This window comes from Anastrepha ludens, chromosome 4, assembly GCF_028408465.1.
Source record: "Anastrepha ludens isolate Willacy chromosome 4, idAnaLude1.1, whole genome shotgun sequence".
Taxonomy (NCBI): Eukaryota; Metazoa; Arthropoda; class Insecta; order Diptera; family Tephritidae; genus Anastrepha; species Anastrepha ludens.
In genome coordinates this window covers 99,751,955-99,776,772 of record NC_071500.1, presented here as the reverse complement: position 1 = coordinate 99,776,772, position 24,818 = coordinate 99,751,955, and the positions used below count along the sequence as shown (strand labels likewise).

Here is a 24,818-nt window from a genome sequence, read left to right as displayed (position 1 = left end):
TGGGGTCGATTCTGGATGGTAGGAGATTAACCTGCTACAGTATCTAGTAACGTAATTGTGCCAGCCGTATCCCAACTATTTTTACGTCTTATAAACTGCTGGAGTCACTGGCTACTTTGTTCAAGAAATTTCCATTCATTACTTTCACTACTTGCCTTAAGCATTTAATGATTGTCTTTGAAAGCGAACAAATAAATAATTCCAAATTATCAATTCGGAAAGAGCATTCGATAATTGGGTAGGTCTGTCGACTCATCGAAAAAACAAAAATCCTCAGCAATTTTCCTGTACATTTTAAACGCTTTCGATCGAGTATGGCACCAAGGTCTACCATTTAAATAAATACAAATTACCGCTAAGTGTCTATTTTATCCTTAAAACGTAATTAAAACAATATCTGTTCTAAGTTAAATACGAAAAAAATTAAACTGGCGTGCCACAAGGCAGCATATTTTAAGGCCAACTCTGTACCTAATTTATACAACCGATCTGCCAACCACGAATGTAGCTACAACCGCTACTTTTGCTGAGGGCACTGTTATTATGATATGATGACAGCAGCAGACCGCACAGAAACCCATTGTAAACTCCAAATTGACATAAATTAAGTCCCCAAATGAAGCGCTTGAAGGTGAATGAAAATAAATCGTTACATGTAGCCTTTATCACTAGGAGAACCATCTGCCCACAAATCAACTTAAACCTTAGTTTAGTTCCGCATGCTGATACTGCCTATATCTAAGCATTCATTTGGATAAACGGTTTACGTGCAAAACGCATATCTTTGCCAAAAATAGAGCTATAGGATTTATATTTTGAATGATGTTCTTTAGGCACCCTAGTCAACGCTCCGTGATACTTGTTGAATGCCCAAATTCATGGGGACTTCAAATTTCTTTTAATACAAAATGTAACAAGCAAATGCAGAGATCGTCCTCAATCAAATTCAAATGAACTGGCCTCCACTCTCACCTCACAATCACATGTCTTTTTAATGTTTTTCAAGAAAACACCGATCCAGCTCATCTAAGAGCAACCTATAAAATGTTGAATTTGTTGACAAGAAAGGATATTATACAGGAAATATATCTTTAACATTTAAATCAAATGCAAATTTATAAATGAATTGCAATATTTTGAAAAAGTCTTCTATGAATTATAAGTACAGGCAGAATGCAAAATAAAGTTAAAAAACCAAAAAAACCACTTAGTCTAAGTTTGGTGTCCATGGTGGATAAAGAACATCTAAATGACTTTGGAATTTTTTTCTAAAAGGGGCCAATGATCCGGCAATTAGTACACATTTTTAATACATTTCAGCCTTAAAGAAATATTCACATAAAAACAATCAGCCTTTTGAGGGTTGCAAAACCACAGAGGCGAATATCCAGAAGCAGCTCACAACAATTCGGAACAAATAGAGTTATTGAAAGATTCGATTCACTATGCCACTGCACTAAATCGCTTCTGAATAATCACTTGCAGAGTTTTGATTAAAAACTTAGTTATTTTATTGACTTCCATTCTTAAAATATTTTGCGTTGCTCCCATGCCCAAAATAAGAAGCTACAATGAAAGGTATTGTTGCTTACTTTCAATTGCTAAATTGTCGATTAATAAAAATGCTTAGGATGAAAAGGATGCTTTGCAGGGAATAGTCAAAGAACCAGTGGGATAAAATGCATTTTTTATATCATAATTAAAATGCGAGAAATTTATCGACAAAAGATAATCGAAAAGCAAACCGAAATATGTAAACGGAATACGTAAACGGAAGATGTTAGTTCTTATTTTTAAACGAAAAGGAGATAATACTTGAATTAAGACGAATATGAACTAAAAAAAATGTTGCACTTAAGCAGTGGTTGTTCTAATTTTGTTCTAAAAAATGACAATTTTGTGGATAAAATGCTTATCAAGCGGTTATGTGAATCGCTGAGCCATTGAAATACGTAGCGAGTCCCATTTCTTATATTTATTTTCACGCCTGCTGTTACAGCTGGTTTAATCTCGACTTTAGGGACTTAAAGGCGGTGGAGACCATCAGTGTTGGCCATATTTACTAGTCCATCTCACGAACTTTTTGAATAAGTCTATGCAGGTTAAGCTATTTACAACAGTTATTGATAGTAATATTTTTATTCAGATTTATGTTTTAGCAATAAATTACTTCGATTCTCAAAATTTATAGAGCGTGGTGCAATAAACCAATAATATAAAAAAAAAATATTTTAGTGATTTTATTAAATTTTTTGAAAAGAAACAACTATATGGACCACCCTGTATTTGGGGGAAAAATATTGAGAAAATTAGTTTACAAAAATATTCAGTTAACTATAATCTAATAAACGGCCTATATTTCCCCTTTTTATTTCCAGCACACATTTACAACACAACAAATAGAAATCATGGCTACTCAACAGCTTCATCAAAATAAACGACTGCTGCAGCGACTGATATTGCATTTTGAGAGTAAATTAGATTTTTATAGATAAAATTTCGTGCAACGAATATTTGTATACAAATGTGTAAATCTAACAATTGATTTGCATTTTCAAAACAAACAAAAAATAAAAAATAAAAATAAAAATTTATTGTATTAAAAAGGCGAGGAAGTGAGCCAAAATGTGCTCCACAACACAATTTTGTTTACTCAATCTGCGCACATATTTGATCTACTTATGTTGCTATCTGCTGATAATGGTGGCGGCAGGTAGCCGAGTAGTCAACGGTCTAAAGTGTTATTGTAATCCAAAGGAGTGTGATGTCATACGTTCGCTGGACTGTCCAGGGAAGGGCATGATGCTGTGGGATCCTTGCAAGTGAGCAAAAATTCAAATTTCACTGCACTGAATTTCAAAGAAAAATAATTTTAGTATTCAAATTTCACTGCACTGCATTACAAGAGAAATAATTTTATATTAGTATTTCCATTACTTTCAATTACCATTACTTATCGTTTTTAATTTTACATGTAAGTGTATTACAGCCCGCTGAAATTTTTTTAGTTCTTATTCATGCAATTCTACTTCTTGTATCTCTGCTAGTTTTTGCAAAGAACTTCTAGAGCGAAAAGCTACATCTTCAGCTGGTTTTGAAACATATAAACGACAAGCAGCCTGAAGGATATTCTCAATACTAATAACACTATGCAATATAATCAAAAAGAAATGTGTTCTAAGGCGGACTGTAACTATTTTTTTTATTGTATATTATTTAATTTATTATTATTTGAAAAATGAAAACCAATAAAACAAAAATATTTTGAATCGCAACATTTTTTTTAATTCTTCTTTTACTTTCTTGAAATATTTTTCGAAATTTTTGTTTTTACTTTGTTCAAATTTTTTTTTGGAAAACATTTTTTTTACTTATTTCTTTAAATTTTTCTTTACTTTCTTTCAAGTTTCTGGAACACTTTTCGTGGTTTCTAGACTGAACTGCATAAAAAAAATTATTGGCAGCTCAAAATCAAAATTCCTCTTACTTAGTGTAACCAATTGATTCAATTTTGATTCATATTCAAAACACTTGGAATCTGGTGTGTCGAATTGTGTGTCAGGATCCATTCACGCTTTGCAGTGTTCTTGATTCTCTTTTCAGTTCTTTTCATTATAATTAATTTTAGTGCATTTTATTGCATTTAATTTCACTGTATTCCTATTTTTTTTCAATTAGTTTCATTTTCATCTATTAAATCCATAATTGCATTAATTTCTTTTCACTAAATTTTGTAATTTACAAACATGAAAAAAATGAGAGAAGTGAGTCATGCTTTCAGGTTTTTTTTTTAATTTCATTCCATTTGATTTATTTAAATTACGCATTTTATTCCAATTACAATTATTTCCACTCTCCTCTAGTTTCCGCTATTTGGGTTGATATGAGATTATTTTTCATTTTGTTAACTTTCCAATTAAATTTAGCCCTATTTCAGTTCACTTCAACTCACTTTTTGTAAATTTAGTTCACTGAATTTAATTTTGTTTCCTTTCTAAATATTTGATTTAGTTAATTCATTTAATTTTATTTCGCTATTCATTGATTACACTCATATTTTATTTCCTCAATTGAATTTGTTCACTTTCATTTCACTTGGTTACTTTTTATATGCTATTCACTCCGTTTTGAACTAATTCTTCTAGTCCCCTTCCATTATATTAGTTACAATTATGCTCATTTTCTAATTCACTACATTTTTTTAGATTTTATTCCACTGCATTAACCCTCATTTTATTTCCCTTCATTCCATATAGTTAAATTCACTCTTTTTATTTGAATTCCAATTATTTTTACTCTATTCAGTCTTCTGCTAATTTTTTATTTTTAAAATTTAATTTCATTTCATTCCTTTTTCGTTCCATTGCACTCCAATTAGTTTCGTTTTCTTCTTGATTTGATTCCATTTCATTTTATTCCTCGTCGTTTCCTTCTACCAAACTCCTTCTCTTTGCATTACCTTTTCAATTTTTCATGTAATTTTATTTATTTCAAAATTTAATTTCATTTCATTCCCTTTTCGTTTCATTCCACTTAAATTAATTTCATTTTCATCTTCACTAAATTCCATTTCATTGTCTTCCTTTTTGTTTCCGTCTTTCACATTCCATCTCTATGTATTCCTCTCCATATCTGTTTTATATAATTTCATTCATTTCGGTTCGAAATATTTTATATCTTTCATAGCATTTCATTATAACAAATTCATTATTTAATTTATGCAATTTAGTTACTTTATCTTGCTTTCTTTTATCCAACTTCGTTTTATTTTATTCTAATTATTTTAATTTAATTTGTTTTGGTTCATTTACCCTTCAATATTAACTTGTAATTTGCTCTTTTTATCCTATTTTATTTTTTTGGTTTGGTGATTATTTTTAATTAGGTTGTAATCTGGTGAAATACTATTATTCTATAGATAACATATTATTATATGATATATATTTTTTAGCAATTTTTTTAAAGAAAATAAAATGCAATCACTTTGATTTTATAGTAAGTTATTATTGATATCAAATAGTATACAAAAACCTTTTTTTTTGTAGTAGTGTGGCACAAAAGTAAGCGTCTTACTGTTGCTTGTCAACAGGATTTTGGCTCTTCAGGACATCTGAAACGAAAAAGTTAAACTGATTACTACTCTGCAGACTTGTCATTCAGGCAGGTTCTACAATGGGACTTTTCTAGAGTCCTCCATTTTATTATTTTTCAAAAAAAAGTTTCCCATTGTGTCATACTACTTTGGTGCCACCCTACTACAAAAAAATATGTCAAAAAAAATTGTTTTTGTATACTATTTGATGTCAATAATAACATAATATAAAATCAAAACGATCGTATTTTTTTATTTTATTTAACAAAAAAAACATCATAAAAAATATCTATAAGAAATGAGTATTTGACCAGACTACTAACTTAAATATTTCTTATCTTATTTCACTTCACTTTAGTTATTTTAGCTTCATTTAATTTTATACATTTTTTATTTTATTTTGTTTTTAGTTTTTTTTTAATTTTTCTGCTTATTTTTTTATTGCTATTTATCTAACTTATAAATAAACGTGTACGTTTTATGCATTTCAAATCAGCTTTTTTAGTTTTATTTATTTCATATTTTTTTTATTTTTAAATTAATTTAATTTGTTTAGCTCAATTTAACTTAATTAAATTTTTTATTTAAGTATTTTTTTACATTTTTTTTTTATTTCTTTCTTTGTTTTTTTTTTTAATTTAATTCGGATTATATCAATTTAATTTTATTTAGTTTATTTTGTTCTTAATTGTTTTTTTCAGTTTCATTTAATTTGACTAAATTCATAAATACAGGGTTGCCCATATTCGACGGACCCATGTGTTTTTTGGGCCTATTCCAATCGACGACGCTTGTCCGCAGGCAACAATCTTTGCGTCAATTGAATCTTATACGGGAATAAATGCAAATCAATGAGGATAATTCGTTGTAAAGTGGGCCGAGCAATGAGAACGACGAGTTTGGTATGTCCTTGGCGACATCTCAACACTGGACCGTACAAGAGCAATATTCTCACCCGATCGACTTGGTCGCATCACCAGTCGAAAACATTTCGTACAAATGTTTAATGGTGTTCTTAGAAGGCGCACTGTTCACAGTATTTAATTTGTTATACGCATTTAGTTTTCAAAATTGACTTCTTTTGTTGAATGTAAATTTCAACAACTTGGAAGCGCTCGCCTGGCGTGTACTGTTCTATGGGGAAAATCTGCTAGGACTGACGCTTCCGACGCGGTATGTCATTAGGCGATCTGACATCTCTGTCAAAAGATACAGGGTTGCCAGATGGGTCCGTCGAATATTAACAACCCTGCATATAATTTTTGGGTTTTTTCACTTATGCTTATTATTTCTTAATTTATATTTTATTAACTTTTTTCTCTTTTGATTATTGTTCTTTTTTTTTTGTTTTTGATCAGTTGACTTAATTTTTTTTTAGTAACATTTACCTTAACTCATTGATTTTTTGATTAATTTTTATTTGATATAAAATTTTTTCACTTTGTGCAATATGTATATTTTTTACTTTATTTTATTTTATACCAAACCTTGTTTTATTTTTTATCTAATAAGGCTGTAGCTTATTTTGTTATAATAGGACTATGAATAAGTTCGTGCGGTTTTACAACAGATGGCGTAACTTGATTATTATTCCATCGATCCACATTTCCAAACATTCATTGGAGAGCTACTGTCGTAAGGCACAAACGTCAGTATAAGTTTTTTATTTGAAGCGTAAACAACAATATTTTTACCACACTTGAAAATGTCGAATTTCGTGCCAAATAATGTGTTTTTGCGGGGAATTCTTCTTCATTATTTTAATATGAAGAAAAAAGCAGCCGAAAGTCATCGTATCTTGGTGGAAGTTTATGGTGAGCATGCTCTATCTGAGCGAACGTGCCAGAAGTGGTTTGCACGCTTTAAAAGTGGTGATTTTGGCTTGGAAGACGAAGAACGCGAGGGTGCGCCGCCAAAGTTCATGGATACCGAATTGGAGGAATTGCTCGATCAAGATCCGGCTCAAACGCAAGAAGATTTTGCAAAAACTTTGGGAGTTGATCAATCAACCATTTCCAAACGTTTAAAAGCCATGGGAATGATCCGAAAGGTAGGCCATTGGGTGCCGTATGAATTGAAGCCAAGAGACGTTGAACGCCGTTTTATGGCATGCGAACAACTGCTTCAACGGCACAAAAGAAAGGGTTTTTTGCATCGAATTGTGACTGGCGATGAAAAGTGGGTCCATTACGACAATCCAAAACGTCGGGCAACGTATGGATACCCTGGCCATGCTTCAACATCGACGTCGGCGCAGAATATTCATGGCCTGAAGGTTATGCTGTGTATCTGGTGGGACCAGCTGGGTGTTGTGTATTATGAGCTACTGAAACCGAATGAAACGATTACGGGGGATGTCTACCGACGACAATTGATGCGTTTGAGCCGAGCACTGCGAGAAAAACGGCCGCAATACGCCGATAGACACGACAAAGTTATTTTGCAACATGACAATGCTCGGCCACATGTTGCACAAGTGGTCAAAACATACTTAGAAACGCTCAAATGGGATGTCCTACCCCACCCGCCGTATAGTCCAGACCTTGCGCCATCCGATTACTATCTCTTCCGATCGATGCAACATGGCCTGGCTGACCAGCACTTCCGTAATTACGATGAAGTCAAAAAATGGATCGATTCGTGGATTGCGGTAAAACCGACCGAATTTTTCACAAAGGGAATCCGTGAATTGCCAGAAAGATGGGAAAAAGTAGTAGTAAGCGATGGACAATATTTTGAATATTAAATTTGTAACCATTTTACGTCAATAAAGTTTCAAATTTCGAAAAAAAACCGCACGAACTTATTTTATTTTGTTTAATTGATTTGATTTTTATTTTATTTTAGTTTCATTGTGTTTAATTAAAATTTTTTTTTTATTTTCTTATTTTTCCAATTGATTGTTAACATCATTTTTTATTTTATTTTCTATCAGTTTAATTGGCTTTGATGTTTCTTAGTTTATTTTAGTTTCATTTAACTATTTTTTTTTTATGTATTTTAATTTTTTCAAATGAGTTTTTGTTCTTTTTTTTTGTTTAATTTAATTAATTTCGTTCTTTATTGCATTTCACATTAATTAGTTTACTTCCATTTCACTTAACTCATTTTTTATAATTTTTTTTACTTTTATTTTACTTTTTATTTGTTTCTAATTCATTTATTTGTTTTACGTCAGTTTATTATATTTTTCGTTATCCAAATTTATTTAAGTTATTTTAGTTTCATTTAACGTTTGTTTTGGTTTTGTTTAATTCAATTTTTATTTTGTTTCATTTATCTTATTTATTTTTAATTTAAGTAATTTTTTTTTTCATTCTTTTTATTTTGTTTTTTAATTTTTTTAGTTTATTTTAATTCATTTTAATTTTATTTAACTTGATTAAATTTTGCTTATCTTTTTATTTTATATAATTTATTTTTTTGTGTATTTTTAAGTTTAATTTAATTTTTTAGCTTAATTTCATTAATGAATTTCCTTTTTTTTATTTTTATTTAGCTTAGTTTAATTTGTGTTGTTTATGATTTTTATTTTACTTATTATATATATAATGAATTACATATTATTTTCTATTAGTTTAGTTTGTTAGTTTATTCTTAGTTTTTGCGTAGTTTAATTTAATTTATTTTAGACTCTTTTAAATTATTTTAGTTTAATTTAATTTTTTTGATTTTTATCCCGTTTCTTAAAGATCCAATTTAATTTATTTTTATTTATTTTTCCCCGTCAATTAAATTTATTTTATTTTTACTTAGTTAATTTTTTTTATTTTCAATTTTTAATTTTTTTTTTTGTTTTATATCATTCGGGGTTTTTATGTTATTTTCTTTGCATCATTTTATGCTCATTTTTATTTATTTATCTTATGCAGTTTAATTTAATTTATTGTTAGTTCATTTTTAATTTTATTTTCTACTTTTCTAGTTTCTACTCATATTTTTCCAATTCGCCGCATTCCTTCCCAATTTATCCCTGTTATAATTAGTTTTTATTCATTTCACTTCCATTTCATTTCACATAATTTGACTTAATTTTGTTCCGTTGCGTTTCACTACATCCCACTTCGTTTTATGAAGTCTCGTTCTATTTCATTGTACTTTTTTTCTTTCCAGATGTTGTCGCATTTGCGCTAAAACACTTGGTGAAGCTTGCGGTGGTCCTGGCGGCTTCTCGGGTCAATGTGAGCCACCGCTACAGTGTGTCACAAAATTACCCATAACCAGCGGGCTAGGTGTCTGCATGGGTAAGTTATAAATACTTTTATCTACATATATATATACATTTGAAATAAGCAAATGAAAATAAAATGAATGTACAGGTATTTTGCAACCGTTACTAAATGTTCTAGATATCAATTGCAACATGGTGGTCTTTCACTGATATCCACATCCACATTTAATCCCTAAAATAAGTTCGAATAGGTTAAGTTCGAGGACAGAGTTAAAAAAATGTACGTGCATTTTACATTCCTATTATATTCCAAATTTCGACCGATTAAGTGAAACAAAATATTGCTCCATTCTTGTATCTTGAAAACCGAAACGCATTTTGAACAAAAAGCTATACAAAAATCACAGAATAGGGTTGAAAACCCCTCAAAGAACATTAATAATATAAAAGGTAGCGCAAAATGAATCATTCCATCGGGAAATTTCTGTCACTAAAAATAATTTTTTTTAACAGAGGTTAGGTTAGGTTGACCTAGCTGGCTGTAAGCCATCACATAGACCTATTGATCCTTAGTGTTACCAGATGGAGCCAGATCCTTACGTTTCTTTGTAATAGACATCTTGTAATACGTCTGCATCTTTTGGGAATCTAAGTAAACTTTGGAGCTCTGTCTCCGAGAGGTTTTCTAACTTCTCATATTGTAAAGCTCCTAAGCATTTTAATCTGGTTCTAGCTAATGCAGGACAGGAACATGGAAGGTGTTCTAGCGTTTCCCTCTCTTCTAGTTCATTGCAAAATCTGCAGCTGTCGTTGTTTGTGATTCCTACCTTGTATGCGTGTGCCGCTAACAAATTGTGGCCTGTCAGCATACCTTTCTTTTCTCGGCAGAGCTAGTACGAATCGGTCGTACTTATCTGTACTCTGTGTATACATGATTTTCGCGGTTTTGCAAGTGGCTAGATTATTCAATCTCCTATCTATCCGTACCTATATTTGCATGTCCGCAGCGATGTCTTTGTATATCGTATTTAAAGTTTTCGGTATGTCGTTTTCTTGTTCGATTTGTTTGTAAACAGCGCTTTTGGCATCTCATCTACAATTTCGCTTCCGGCAATTCCCTTATGTCCGGGTACCCAATAGATATGCAACCTTCTGTCTACGGCTAATCTCTCTATGGCTTCCCTACTTTTTAGAACATTTTTAGATGAAATTTCATATGAGTTTATTGCCTTTATCGCAGGTTGGTTGTCAACGTATATATTTATTTTGGAGTTGCGTGATATCTTTGCGATTGCTATTTCTGCAGCCTTTCCTACCGCAAAGACTTCTGCTTGAAAGATACTGCAATGGTCAGGAAGCTTAAATGGCTGCCTCATGCCCAGCTCTGGCAAGTAAATCCCTGCCCCTACTCCGTCTAACATTTTCGAGCCATCGGTAAATATATTAAGAATATTTGGGTTAGGTTTCATTCCTTTTTTCCACCGCTCTTCTTCTATTGTTGCTCGGAATTTCTTAACCCAATTGCATTTTGTAGTCATATAGTTCGTTTGGACCCTATAAATAATGCCTATTGAGCTATGTCCGAATGTCTTACAGGAAAATTCGCCTGTCGCGCTGAGTCTTACGGCGGATTTAGTTGGAAGGCATTCCGCCGCAATATCAATCGGTGACAAGTTGAGTATTCTTTCAAGCGCTGCTGTTGGAGTAGCTCTCAATGCACCTGTTGTGCAAAGTGCACCAAGACGTTGAATACTTTCTATAGGCTTTTTATATGTCGGTTTTCTTAGCGCAGTCCACCACACCAGAGTGTCGTATAGTAATATTGGTTTTACTATTAATAACAAAAGTTATTAGAAAAATTCAGTGGAATAAATTAAAACATATATGAGAAATTTACCAAAATAGTTTAAGTGTGCAAGTCAAAGTTAACGCAAAGAGCAGCAAGACCCGTAATTTTGTATATTTTATGAAGCTGGGAAAAATGTAGTTGTAAACCAAGGAAAACAGAAAAAAACCCTAGAGAACTGATAGAAATAGAAAAGTGTAACGAACATTTACATTTGTTAGCAAAACAAAAGGCTTACTAAAGAATCTATTTAGTGTTGCAGTTAATTAAGCTTGTTTCAAAAATTCTATATTAGTATTAATTTGATTTATAGAATTTCAATATTTTCATTTCATTCATTGGACATTAACGCCCATTAATATGCCTGTATGTTTGCTTAATAAATTAAGAGCATAGAAATAGAAATAATGTAATTGAAAACTTGACCTATTTTCAATTTCCAACTAATAATTATATTTATTTCTCTTAATGCTCTTGCTGTTGCCGCTTTATTTATCACCTTTGGCTATTTAGTTGCTAAGCAAGTTTTATTAACATAATAAAATTGCGCATTAATTTGAAACCTGAGAAAGGCTGAGGTCTGGTCACGTGGGAAAAATAATTTAGTGACATGGAAAATCACATTCACTTATGTACTTGCGTATTTGCGTATGTATGTATACATATTTGAATACAAGTGCGTTTGTATATATATTTCACAGAAGTGCTTTGTAGCAGTGAGCTGAATTATTAAAATGGTATTAGCCTGAAAAATTACATAATCTATTAGAATTTTGTTGCATAAGCCATCTAGTTTTACTGTGTAGGTGTAATAGACTGACAGACATATGAATCATTCAAAGGCATTTAGGCCGAGCTTCTCGTTTTATAATAAATCAATAGAATAACCTAAAGCTAGCCGAGAGGCGACTACTACTAAGCAGAACATTTTGATGCTTCACATCTGCTATGAAGGTCGAACTCATAACCTAATACCAGTTGCTGGAGTACAAACTCACGCAACTATGCAGGTGTTGTGCTTGAACGTGTTTAATATACTCGTAATATGCCAAATACGTATCAGCATTATTAGCCTACAAAAAGAGAATAAGCGATATGTCCTTGAAATAATAGGTCCCTTCAAAATTGAGTTTCTTCTTTAAATTCATTATTTATTTATTGCAATATGTAGCAATTTATGAATGGTAAATGATATTTGCAAATATTCCCAGCGTGCCAGCGAACAGGTGTTTCTGAGTTTGGTATGAGTTCGCTAACATTAGGCACTTTTTGACCGATTACCATATTTCAAAGTCGCAGTTATTTCTGACCTATTTATAAAAGCTTTAGCTTAGAGATGGATTCATAAAAACGGCCCAGATAGTTTAAATAGGTTTATCTCTCCGACCGAACTTCTGCAGATTTTGCCGTAAAGTTTCCTCATAAAAATTTCGTTTTCTTAAAAATAATTATTTTATTGGCTGTGTGACATATTGCGCCACATGGTTGAAAGCAGATATTTCTAATACTAATAATGCCATGTGTATTGACAATAGCCAGAGGATGCTTTCCATTTCAATTCAACCGGGCTATTCGGGTCATGTTCTTCGATTTCGATGTAACTTAAATATGTTGCTCTCTGGTCAAAATAATGAGACACGTATTTTTTTGTTCGCCCGAAAAAAATTTTTTTCAAGAGTTATCGGCAATTTTGTTTTTCGTCTCAAACTCGACTTTTTTTAATTATATAAGAATTTTTTTTTTTTTAAATGCCCATAACTTAGTCAAAAATGAACCGATTTTAATAATTGTGGGTTCAAAATGATCGTAATTACTTAGACGAGCGAATTCATGTAGAAACAGATGCAAAAAAGTAGTCGAAAATTTTTTATTTAGTAAAAAAGAAACAAAATTGAAATTTTTTCGAAATTCAATATTTCAAAAAGTGTATTTTTGTTTTTTTTATAACTTTTCCCAAATCAAGAGGACACCTCAACCTTCAATTAAGCTGAATGCCCAGTAGCTAAAATGAGTTGTTTTTGAGTAATGAATTTTTGAGTAGAAAACCTGTTTCGCACTTTTTGTTTTTTGCAAAATAAAAAATTTTCTACAACTTTTTTGCAATTGTTTCTACATGAAGTCGCTCGGGCAAGTAATAACGATCATTTTGAACCCAGAATCATTCAAATCGGTTCATTTCTGACTAAGTTATGAGCATTTAAAAAAAAAATTTCTTATATAATTAAAAAAAGTCGAGTTTGAGCCGAAAAACAAAATTGCCGATAACTCTTGAAACAAATTTTTTTCGGGCGAACAAAAAAATACGTGTCTCATTATTTTGACCAGAGAGCAATATATTTAAGTTACATCGAAATCGAAGAACATGACCCGAATAGCCCGGTTCAATTGAAATGGAAAGCATCATTTTCCATACCACAATCCACAAATGATCCCAATGATCCACCCAGGCCACAATGCGCTCCAAAATTGAACTCGAAATAAAGATAAAGATTTTGCAACACATTGCCGTGGAGTACCCACCTTCGCCAAATTTACTCCTTTCAAATGGAAATACGCATAATTTGAAAAGTTCAGCAAAGCCATAGTAGCTTACTTGGATTGTCAACTTTGTCGATGGTCGCAAGTCTTCAATTCTTGCACCAACTGAACCTTGTAAGGCTTGAGGCTTAACGTCTGTTTGTTCTGTCAAATTCAACCTGAGGTAGTTTCAGATATACTCAATAGCTGTGAATGTCATTTACTTGACTGAAGTCTCATGTAACATATTAAATATATCCAGTTACTCTTAAAATCTATGTCCCTACTAAAGCAGAGTAAAAATTAGAATGATTGCTATTCGCAGAGAGTTCAAGTTGTATCCCATGTTTTATGGTTCTTTCACGATAAAGCGATGAAAAAAACCTAACTTTCGAGGTAAGCAAAAAGCAATAGAGAAATGAAAAAAGCAAACGGAAAAATCATCTCAACATTACGAAAATTAATGATAATAAAAAAGAAAATATTCAAATACTTAATTTTTATTTTGACCCTGAAATACCTAAAAATATTTTTTTTTTTTAATAATATTATGTTGCATGTTATAAAATGATATGCAAACGTTTTAGTGACTCTACCATGATGGTAACATGTTTATCTTTTTTATTTTTATATTTCATTGAAAATTTAAAGTTGCTCTCTAATATAATATTATATATTTTTGTGACATCCCGAGTATTTTGAGATTTTTTCAGTTTTATTTTTTATTTTAGTTCTAACATTTTTCGCGAGTGTACTTATAAATATTTTATTGATGTCTATAATATTGGGTATGGGAATAAGTTTCCGCCCTCATAAAAGAGGTGTCGCAGCTGATACTATTTTTGTGTTCGCTCTAATAATATACTAGTGATCTGAAGGTGAATATGTGAGATCTCGATAGCAGTAGTTGGCATTCGTTTGAAGCGTAAAGGTTATTTTTTACCTGACGTCAAAAATGTCTACGCTCATTCCGAAAACACAGGATTTGGAGGAAGTCATGATTCATTATTACATTTCAAAGAAAAGTGCAGCTGAAACTAGTCGTATATTGGTAAATATTTGCGGTAATCACGCTCCATCAAATACTCGTACAACTTGTAAAGAGTGGTTTCGACGCTTCCAAAATGCTAATTTTGATATGATTGATAAAGATCGCGAAGGAGCACCGAGAAAATTTAACTACAACAGTTATTGGATGAAGCCGCATTTTGAAACCTTGATGATAGTCTTTGGACATACTGGCATTGGATGTTCACATATCAACCGTCGTAAACGGTTGCACGCGATGGGAATGGTACAGAAAGCAAGTAACTGGGTGCCACATCAATTGAAGGAGAGTGATATCGAGAGACGTTTGGTGATGTGTGAGATGCTTCTTGAACGGCAGAAAAAAAGTTTTCTGCATCGCATTGTCACTGCCGATAAAAAATGGAATGAAAGCGTCGAAAATGTTGGAGCCTGCCAGGTGAACCAGGTCCATCGACAGCGAAAAAAAAAATCATTCTTCAACCGTATTCCTCAGACATTGCACCTTCGGATTACCATCTGTTTTGATCAATGCAGTCCGTGATTATTGGAGAACGGTTCACTTCTTACGAGAGCATTGCGAACTGGCTCAATGAATGAAAGAGGAATCCGCATGCTGCTTGAAAGATGGAGTAAAGTTTTAGCTTCCAGTGGCAGATCCCTCACATAATATCATGAATTCTTTATTCTGTTAAATAATTCGTAACTTTGGTTAAGAAACGGAGGAAACTTATTCCCATACCGAATAATATATTTTGAGTTTATAAATTATTTTTGTGTTTTATAATTTTTACATTAATATATTTTTATGCTAATTCTGATCAAAATTAGTTGCGGTACATTTTGAATTTTTTTTTTGATAAGTCTGTTCAAATGGTTTTTGAAGTAATGGATGTTTTTTCAAGCTTTTAATTTTTTTGAGTTTATTTTGTTTAGAAAAATAAATGTTTTCAAATTCTGAAATTTTTTCTCGATTTTACGAAAATAAGATATATTTTTGGGTTTATACTAATTTCTTGAGCTTCGAACTTTTTTTTAAGTTTTCGATTCGATTTTATATTTTTAATTTTTTGGAGAAAATATTTAAATAATTATTAAACCTGTTTTTTGTTTTGATTCTCGATTTTTCTAAATATTCTATAATACTTTTTATTGCGACCTCGGTAGTCTAGCGTAAGTGCACTAGCCTGCCATCCCAGAGGTTGTGGGTTCGACTTCCACGTAAAGCACGGTCCTCGCACTTTACCAAACTTGCCTATTTTCCTAGTTTCTAGCTTCTAAAAATAAAATATAAATAAAAAAAAGTAAACATTTCATTCCTCAACCCCCAAAAACCTTATCCTTACTCCCGCACAAAAGTCAGCGCATTACATGCATTTTGCTAAAACATTTGCTAAAACAAAGAAAAAGACACAGTTATACATTGCATCAGTGGTGCCAGCAAGAGGAAGCGCGCAATCGCTATAATAGCCCAGACACACCAAATTTAGTGAAGTCCTCAACCATCTGCCCGATCCTTCTGCCAGAAAAATGTAAAACACAGATGGCGGTCCACGCAGTAAGAAGGCGTAGTTCCTAAGCATCGACAGGTGGGCACTCCCACTACTTAGGATTGATAGCGGCAAGCTAATCACCTACTCTGCCAGAAAGCAAAATAGATTAACGAAACCAACGCAAGACTGAGACTTGTCGAGGCCCTATGCTCCCGAGTGGAGTAAACAAGGACACAAAAAAACTTTTTATATACAGTTTTTTCAAATTTTTAAATCTTTTTGCGAACATAGTTTTGTGAAAACTTTATAATATTTTTTAAGCTTAGATTTATGAGTTAACATTATTAAAATTTTTTTGAGGTTATATTTTTCTTAAGCTTACACATTTTCTTAATTTTAAAATATTTCTTCGAATATATTGTATTTTAGTAGTAACTACTCTTACAGTTTTCGAGATTATAAGTATTTCTTCAGTTTTACAGGGCGACAAAAAATAAGTGTATACAACATTTTTTAATGAAAAAAATTTATCATTGATAGCACCGCAAAACAAATTGTGAAATTTTAATAGACAATGTTTGAGTAACATTATATTTAGCCAGTTTCGAAATGGCCACCTTTAGCACGAATACACAAACTCAAACGATTCAAAAAATGTTGGGTTATAGGCCGTAGTTCGTCTACCGTTATGCGATCCCACTCTCGACGCAACGCTTGCTTCAGGGACTCCAAAGATTTCTGGCATTTTGCACAGGCCCTTGCTTCCAAAATCACCCATACGCTGTAATCTAGCGGATTCAGATCCAGTGAGTAGGGTGGCCATTCTTGGGAAGTAATGAAAGAGGGGGAAATTGGCTTTGCACAACTCTTGGGTTGTTTTTGCTCTGTGGGCTGGTGCCGAGTCCTGTGGAAACGTCTACTCACCGTCACCAAAGTGCTGACGGCTTGAAACTGTAGGTCCTTCCATTTGTGGAACAACATCAAGGTACACACCACAAATACGCGGAGGAGCTCGGCCAAACACCCAAAAAGGGTGTACGCGCTAATTATATATATATAAGGCTTAAGTCCAAGTTCTTGTTTTTGCTATAAAGCGAACGATTCACGATTGATGCCTGTCTCATGAGCAATTTTCCTCATCGAGACCATAGAATTTAGTTGAACTCTTTTTTGATGATTTTTCGGTTGTTGGAAGTGTTAACAAACCGTTCGTTTTCTTCCTCTTCCAGGACGGTCACCTTTATTACCAAGCTCCTTAAATCATTTAATTGCACGAGAAACCAATGAACGTGCAATTCCAAGCTTTCGTGCTATCTCACAGTTGCGTGCTCTTGGCTGATGCAGGGCTATAATAGTTGAGCGACTATTTGACATCGTTATACAAAGTATTTAAAAAGAGCTGGAACTGAAACGAAATTTTTTTTTTGTACTTCAGAACACACACAACAATCACAAAATAAGAGCATTCGCTAAAAAATTTTACATTAATCTAATTGCACAGAGAAGTTTGTATACAATTATTTTTTGCCACCCTGTAAATACTTGGTTTTTGTAATATTTTATTAATGTCATTTAAAATGTTTATTGTGCGATAATAAATCTGATTTTTAATTTTGAATTTTTTTTGCTAATATATTTATTTAAATAATATCTATTACATTTTATTTTTTAATTTACCATTCTTTTTTATTCTTCTAATTTTCTCGCGATATCGTTCGTTCCACATCTATTCGGCCCCATGTTCCATTATTATTATTATTAGAAGGCCATTACGCACTGCGACCAGAGCTGATCTATTGTGAAAGGCCTATTTTGTAACCCTAGAGTTTTAGGCTTTTTAAAAATTTTAGGACAATTTTAGGTTTGTTGTTCCAAAGATTGCATGGAGATACTACGATACCACCAAGGTGATGAAGTCTCTGTCTGCCCAACGCAGGACATTCACAAAGCACATGTTCTGAGCTTTCTATGTCCACTTCGCAAAAGCGGCAGATATTGGTCTCAGATAGACCAATATTATTTAGAGATAACTCAGGCTGCAGTAACCTGTAAGATATCCTGTTAAAAGTCGCAGATATACTCTGTTTAGTGAGAGAAGTTTGTCAGATATTCCTTTGTTGGGACTTAGGAATAGTTTGGCTTGACGCTGACCGGCACAGTTTAGCCAGTTTGCGGCAAGGTTTCTTTCTTCCCATTTCCTAAGGAATTCATTAATGTGGCCTTTTGTCAGTCCACAGAAAGGCTCAGGACCAGTAAGTTGCATATTTGCTTCTTGTTTTGCAAGGTCATCAGCCATTTCATTTCCCTCATTCCTTCATGTCCCGGAATCCAGCATAGTGTTACTATGTTGAGGTTTCCTAACGTGTTGAGAAGGTTTAGGCAATCATTTACCAATTTGAAGGTGATAGTTGTTGATAGAAGGGCGTTTAGGGCAGCTTGGCTATCTGAAAGTATGTAGATGTGAGTACCTCTCATTTTCCTTTCGATGACATGCATTTCTGCCTGGAATATTGTTGAGTAGAATCCCATCGGAATCGATTTTTTGAATTTAGGCCCATTGATAACTGCCCCTGTTCTATCATTTTCCAATTTGGACTCATCAGTAAAACATAGCTGGGAGCCAGGTTTGAAAGTGATAGAGTTAGTTCTCCAGTCTGTTCGTTCATTAATTATAACTTGGAAGTTCCTGAAGAGCATTGGTTTGGGTGATAGTATATCATCCCTATGAAGAATGGGACTATGTAGGAAGTCTTCCAAGATCTTTCAATGTCCTTTCATATCCCCACTTTTAAGTTCCGATACACCTTTTAATCTTTCCCCATGTTCAATATTGAAACTCTAGAAATTTATGATGATAATTCGTGATTATGATAGCTTTGAAGTCATGATTGTTTTTTAGGTTCCTATTTTTGCCTCGAATAGATTTTAGTGATATCTACTATTTTATTTTTAAAGGTTATAATTTTATTAGGTTTTTAAGTTTTCTTTGGGAAAATATTTTAGTAATATCTCTTAAGTTTTGAAACTTAATCGCATATATAAGTTTATGAAATCTATTATAACATTTCTTTTTGCAATATCAAAATTGTTTCCTGAATATTTTTCGTGATATCATTAAATATGTTTTTCGAGGTTATACATTTTTTTAAGTTAGGAAATTTTTTTGTGAGAATATTTTAGCGATACCCATAAGAATAATATTTTGAGAGTGTAAAACTTCTTTTTTAAGTTTTGAAAGTTTTTAATGCACATATTTTAGTAATATCTTAATAGGTCATAATTGATAATTTTTGAGGTTATTTTTTTTTTTTTTTTTTGTTTTTAATTCTTCCTCGAATATATTGTATAATATTTTAATGATATCTTAACCATTTAAAGCATCAATTCCTTCCAAAAGTTAGAAGTTGTTTTCAATTTTCCATAAATGTAGAATCGCATTCGAATGATGGTTTTTAACCGCTGAAATTTTTCTCTATCCTTCTTTTTTCTTAACCATCTTCTCTATATTCATTTTCCTATGGCCCCCTTCAGCCTTCATCCTCCATAATGCATTGCGTTTTCTTATTTAAAGTAGGAACATTTTCAATTTACTGTCCTTAATGATCAAACTAGCCTTCAAATCGTAATAGCTGTCAAAAGAAATCACTACTAAAGTAGTAACTCGTACTTGAAAGACCCTGTTTATGAATGCGCAGGCATAAAGCAAATATTTTGCTGTGCGTGGTATGAAACAAATTCAATTCAAATTCGAACGGAGTTATCAATGTTGTTGGTTGTCACATCCGTAAGCAGTTCGCAGTCACTTTTTGTTATCGTAAAAATGTTGGGCAAACGCGCGGTTGCCTTCACAGTCAGGTTGTTCATTTCTTTTTTCGCGGAGCAAAGGCAACTTTTGCTGAAACAAGCGCGCCGGTATGCTGATAATTTATTTATGCACACACATACATACACAATGAATACATGCACTCTATGTACTTAATGATGTACAACTTTCCACTCTGCGTCTCCTTGAAAATATTTAAGCCACTTTTCTGCTTATTTCCGCTTTTCAGCCTCAAATTCTGCTACCTTCTACCCTCAAGCATTTCCGCTCGTAAGATAATTTGCATTTCTCTTTATTGTTCTTCGCATGTTACATATGTGGTGACATGCTTTTGAACTTTGTTCTTTGCCGCCAAACTGTTGTTGACATACGCATAAGGAAATTTGTCTCAAAGTTTTCCCTGGATAATCATTTGCGGCAAACGTGACAGCAAATCAAGAAGTCTTCAGAGTTAACGCAGCTATTATTTTGTCATATTTTTGACACTGGATAAGCTGGCTGTTCTGTATTTTAACAGCCACGGAAATAGATTGCTTTGGTTAGAAAAAAAAAATTGAATATTGAAACAAACACTGGCGAACATAGCTGGGCATAAGGTGATTTTCTTTTTGAATATTAAAAAATTAATTCTAGTTAAAATTTTTTTCTTTTTTCTTTTTGGTGATTTTTAGCTCTGGAGATTTTATTTTTAATATTTAAAGTATTTTTCACGCTTAAATCAACAACTACTTAGTTCAAACTTTCAGCAAAAAGAACAAAATTAAAAATCAACACTATTTTATAGACGCTTAAAACTTGCACTAATTTCACTAAAATTTCAGTTTTTTTTTTAATTTAGTTTAACAATTTTAAAATTTAGATGGAAATTAGACGGAAGTTTTAATCTTTGATTTATATGGTGTTGGCCAAGTAATTACAAAAATAACTATTTTTAAAATTTTAACACAAAAAACATTGCTTCCAAACATTGTGAAAAATATTCATGCATCGGGTTTTGCTCGCCAGTGTCTGTACTCATAGTTGTGTCTGTAAAATAGTTTGAATCGTACTTAGTAAAGCTTTGAGTGTAATAAAAAATAGTATCTCAAGCGGAAACAGGCTCTTTCCCAACGCTGATACCATCAGCAAGTATTACAACCGATTCTCACTGGCTTAAAGCGTTCCTAAACATTCGTATGATCAGTTCTAATGGAAGTGATATGTTTTATTGGTCAAGTAAGTTATGATTGTTAGAGAATTATCTGAATTATACCAAATATGTACTTCTTCGATTTTCGACTTCAATCCATTTTGTGTGCAGTTTTATAAACCCTTGAGAGTAGAAGTCCCCGTCACTAAAGATAAAACAATTGGGGCTGGTTTAGGGTCATTAAAAAATTCTTCAAATGCTTATTTCCATACGCAATTCCGAGCTACAAGAAGGATGCGTTAGAACCCCCCTACCAAGTTTTTGAGTATTTTTGGTGGGCTTTGGAGAAGGGACATTCCTGAAATTGAAAACCTTTCTCATTTGCTGACACATGCCAGTTCTGGCTGTTTCTGGTCAGTTCAATCGCACCGATCACTCTCATGACGGCAAAAGTTTCTGTTACATCAATAGGCGTAGCACTCATACATCGAGCTAGCAAATAATCCCATACGGTTATGGTAATTTTTAGTTCCTGAACAATGTCATAAATGCTCACATGGTTTACCTACACAAATGGAACTTCTCTTCAACGTTCTTAAGCGGATCGAGGTAGTAGAAAATATCGTATTGCTCTTACACTCAATACTGTATTGGGTAAAGCCAATGCTTTAGCTCAGAAACTACCCGATAGGGTACCTGCTTGTGGTAGCGGAGCAAGGTCAGAAAGATTATAAGGACTGAGCCTCACTTGATTTGTCCAACAGAGACAGTTAAATACAGGAAATGTGTAAAAAGGAATAGGGAACTGTTTCGAGGTTAGTTAAACCCCGTTTTTATTTTAAAGTAGCAATTACAATACTATTTGAATTAAAAAATAAGTGGCTTGATTTAAGTATATTTAAATTTGGTCAAACCATTTTTTTTTTACCTAACAAAATGGAAAATTACACAATTTCCGTTTTGACTTATTTTTGGCGGTTAATTTAAATTTTCATATTCGACGCATAATATTAAGAAACTTGTAGTAAAATTTTATAGAAAATATTTTTGTGGTACATTTTAATCCGCTACATCCCACAGTTATTACGTCCCTTCCCGCAGAAGAGAAAACAAAGTCCGATGTACTGAGGGGTTAAAGGGTTAAAATAATCCTTAGGTTTCCAAAGATTTTTCGTGTTTCCCATAGAACTGCTAATATAACTTAGTACAAAAATGCGCAAACGGTTGAAAGGTTTGACCCTCTTAAAATAAATTTCTGACGTAAGTTATTTTTTGATTATCGCACCACTAAATTAGTCCTGAATTTAGGTTTTAGTTTTAGTTTTTAACCATGTGAAACGCGCGCATATTTTTGATACTCTAACAGTCACAGTGAAGGGAGAGAACAAAATAAAGAGCAGGGAATTCATAAGGAGCTATTAACTATTGCTTAAGGAATAAAAAAGGAAGGAATAAAAAAAGATTAAAAAATATTTCCCAATTAGTAGAGCAATAGTCGCTACATATAATACAATACATATTTTTATCAATTAATTAATATATTTTTATAATAAATTTTCTAATTCCCAAAAATAAACAAAAATAGTTAGTAGCACTAGCTAAAATTTTTTTTCATAAAATCCCTTTTATACACCTTTTATTTGATTTGTATATATTTATATTTAACTGAAATATTTCATGAACTCTTTTTTTCAATAAAAATCAGGTGACAACACTATGAAAAAAAACTTTTTTAGAATTTCTTAATAATGTTTGCTTTGATTTGTTTTTTTATTTATTTATATATTTATTTAGTTATTTATTTTTTATTAATTAATTAATTTATTTTTTATTTATTTCTTTTTTATTTATTTATATATTTATTGTTTTATTTATTTATTAATTTTTTACTTATTTATTAAACCATCGAATATATTAAATTCTTATAAACTATATTACTTCAAGGCTAATAGACATAAAAAAAGCTTAAGTACAAATAAACTATTTCTAATAAATATTCAAAGAATTCAATAGTTGATCTTTTGAATATGAAACATTTATCTCAAGGAATTCACATATTTTATTATACCAGATAAAGATTTTATTAAAATAAAATTAAAACTCTAGAATAGAATACCAACATAGAAAAGCTCCTAACCACGAATATCTCTATCCGGTATATTAGAGAAAATCCTCTCATGGAGCACAGCACAACCAACAGCACCACGATTCAAATAAAAAATGAAAGGCAACAATAAGATTATTCCTCTATTTTGCAATGATTTTAAGCTAACCAATAAGTAGCGCGCTTCATTGGCAGGGAGAGGATTCGAAAAGCGTAATTACGCAGCGTAGAATGCAAGAAAACTTTGTGGATTCACCCAATTCTTGCAGCATGGCACGTATAATATGGAGACAAAATGAAGTATGCAATGCTTCTGTATATCTTTCAATGAATTACTTTTCTTCAACACAAACAGCTATCAGCACTCAATTAAAATGAGGGCTACATACCAACCTTCTACTGCCCGTAGGCCATTCAACGTTGTAAAAGTGTTATAATCGGGCCAGCAGTTTTTGAGTAATACTCTCTTGAAGAAATTTTCTATATTTTTATATGTGTATAAGTAGAAATCAGCTCTATGTATTTTACTCCATCCATAAGGTATGAATATTCAGTTGTTCTTATTTTCCACAAATCATCATCTAGGTTGTTTACCCGCCTGTGCATCACCCTTGGTCACATGTAATGGCTTGTCGTACTTGCTACCTGCCAGCATCAGTGGCATAGCATAAGTGATAGTTTGTGGCATGTGTATGAGCGTATTCGATACCACTAGAAACTCTCACAAGTTTGTTTCAAATACCTATTTATATATATTATTTATGTGCACGCAGATCTACAGATGCACATATTAAGGTGACTCATCACACGAAGGTTGCTGTTGTTCCTACTGAAGCGAATATTTTGGTATTTTACAAGTCTATAATTTACACTAAAATATCTTAGATCAACCAATTGAATCATATCATTGGGTATATTTTATAACTTCCAAATTCCAAAATTTTTTGTTCATCACATAATTCGTTAATTTGCAAGTTGCCATAGCAATTCGAATATTGCCTCTGTTTTCAAGCAATAGAAGATTTGAACCCTTTTTGGCCATCTCATCGGCTTTGCAGTTCCCTTCCCGAAACCATATAAAAAACTGACTTTGAAGACGGTGCTAATATCATTTAGAGCTGCCAAGCATTCCTGATCCTTGGTCTTAAATTAATTAAAAAAAAAATTATCAACGCCACTGATTCTAACGGTACCTGTTTTCGGTAATTCATAAGGCGAGTGCCACAAGTGTACACTTATCATTTCCGGATTCGCTTTTTGTCTTAAAACGATTTTTGATAAGGAAATTATTACATTTAATTAGTAATTTATTCGGTTTATCGGTTTTCAATGAATAATCAAATTGTGGAAGAAAGACCAAAGCCGAAACCATCGACAACAACAGAGGAACAACAGACGCGACATAGACATCAGTTCGGACAGTAATTCAAAACTACGAAAATATCAGAATCACTTTTTTTTTTTTTTTTGCGGTGAGGTTGGGTTAAAAATGCCTTCGCACCATATAGTAACCGTCGCTACTACGTGTGTGGTGGTTCCACTAAAAATATCCCCCCTCTTCTCTTGGAGTTTTTCCTCCACCCCGGGACTGCTTCCGCATTGCTTCGAGGTATAGGG

The 24,818-nt window shown here is 32.4% G+C and overlaps 1 protein-coding gene across 2 annotated transcripts in view; it reads left to right on the top strand.

The window, feature by feature from the left end:
* The window catches only part of LOC128860352 (cysteine-rich motor neuron 1 protein), a 258,225-nt gene that overhangs the window by 81,731 nt on the left and 151,676 nt on the right, over positions 1–24,818 (top strand). For both annotated transcript variants that reach the window (XM_054097831.1, XM_054097832.1), the window contains 2 exons: positions 2,379–2,822; positions 9,206–9,336. In XM_054097831.1, coding sequence (XP_053953806.1) covers positions 2,626–2,822; positions 9,206–9,336 — 328 coding nt within the window. In that variant the 5' untranslated portion in view covers positions 2,379–2,625. The remainder of the gene's footprint in view (positions 1–2,378; positions 2,823–9,205; positions 9,337–24,818) is intronic.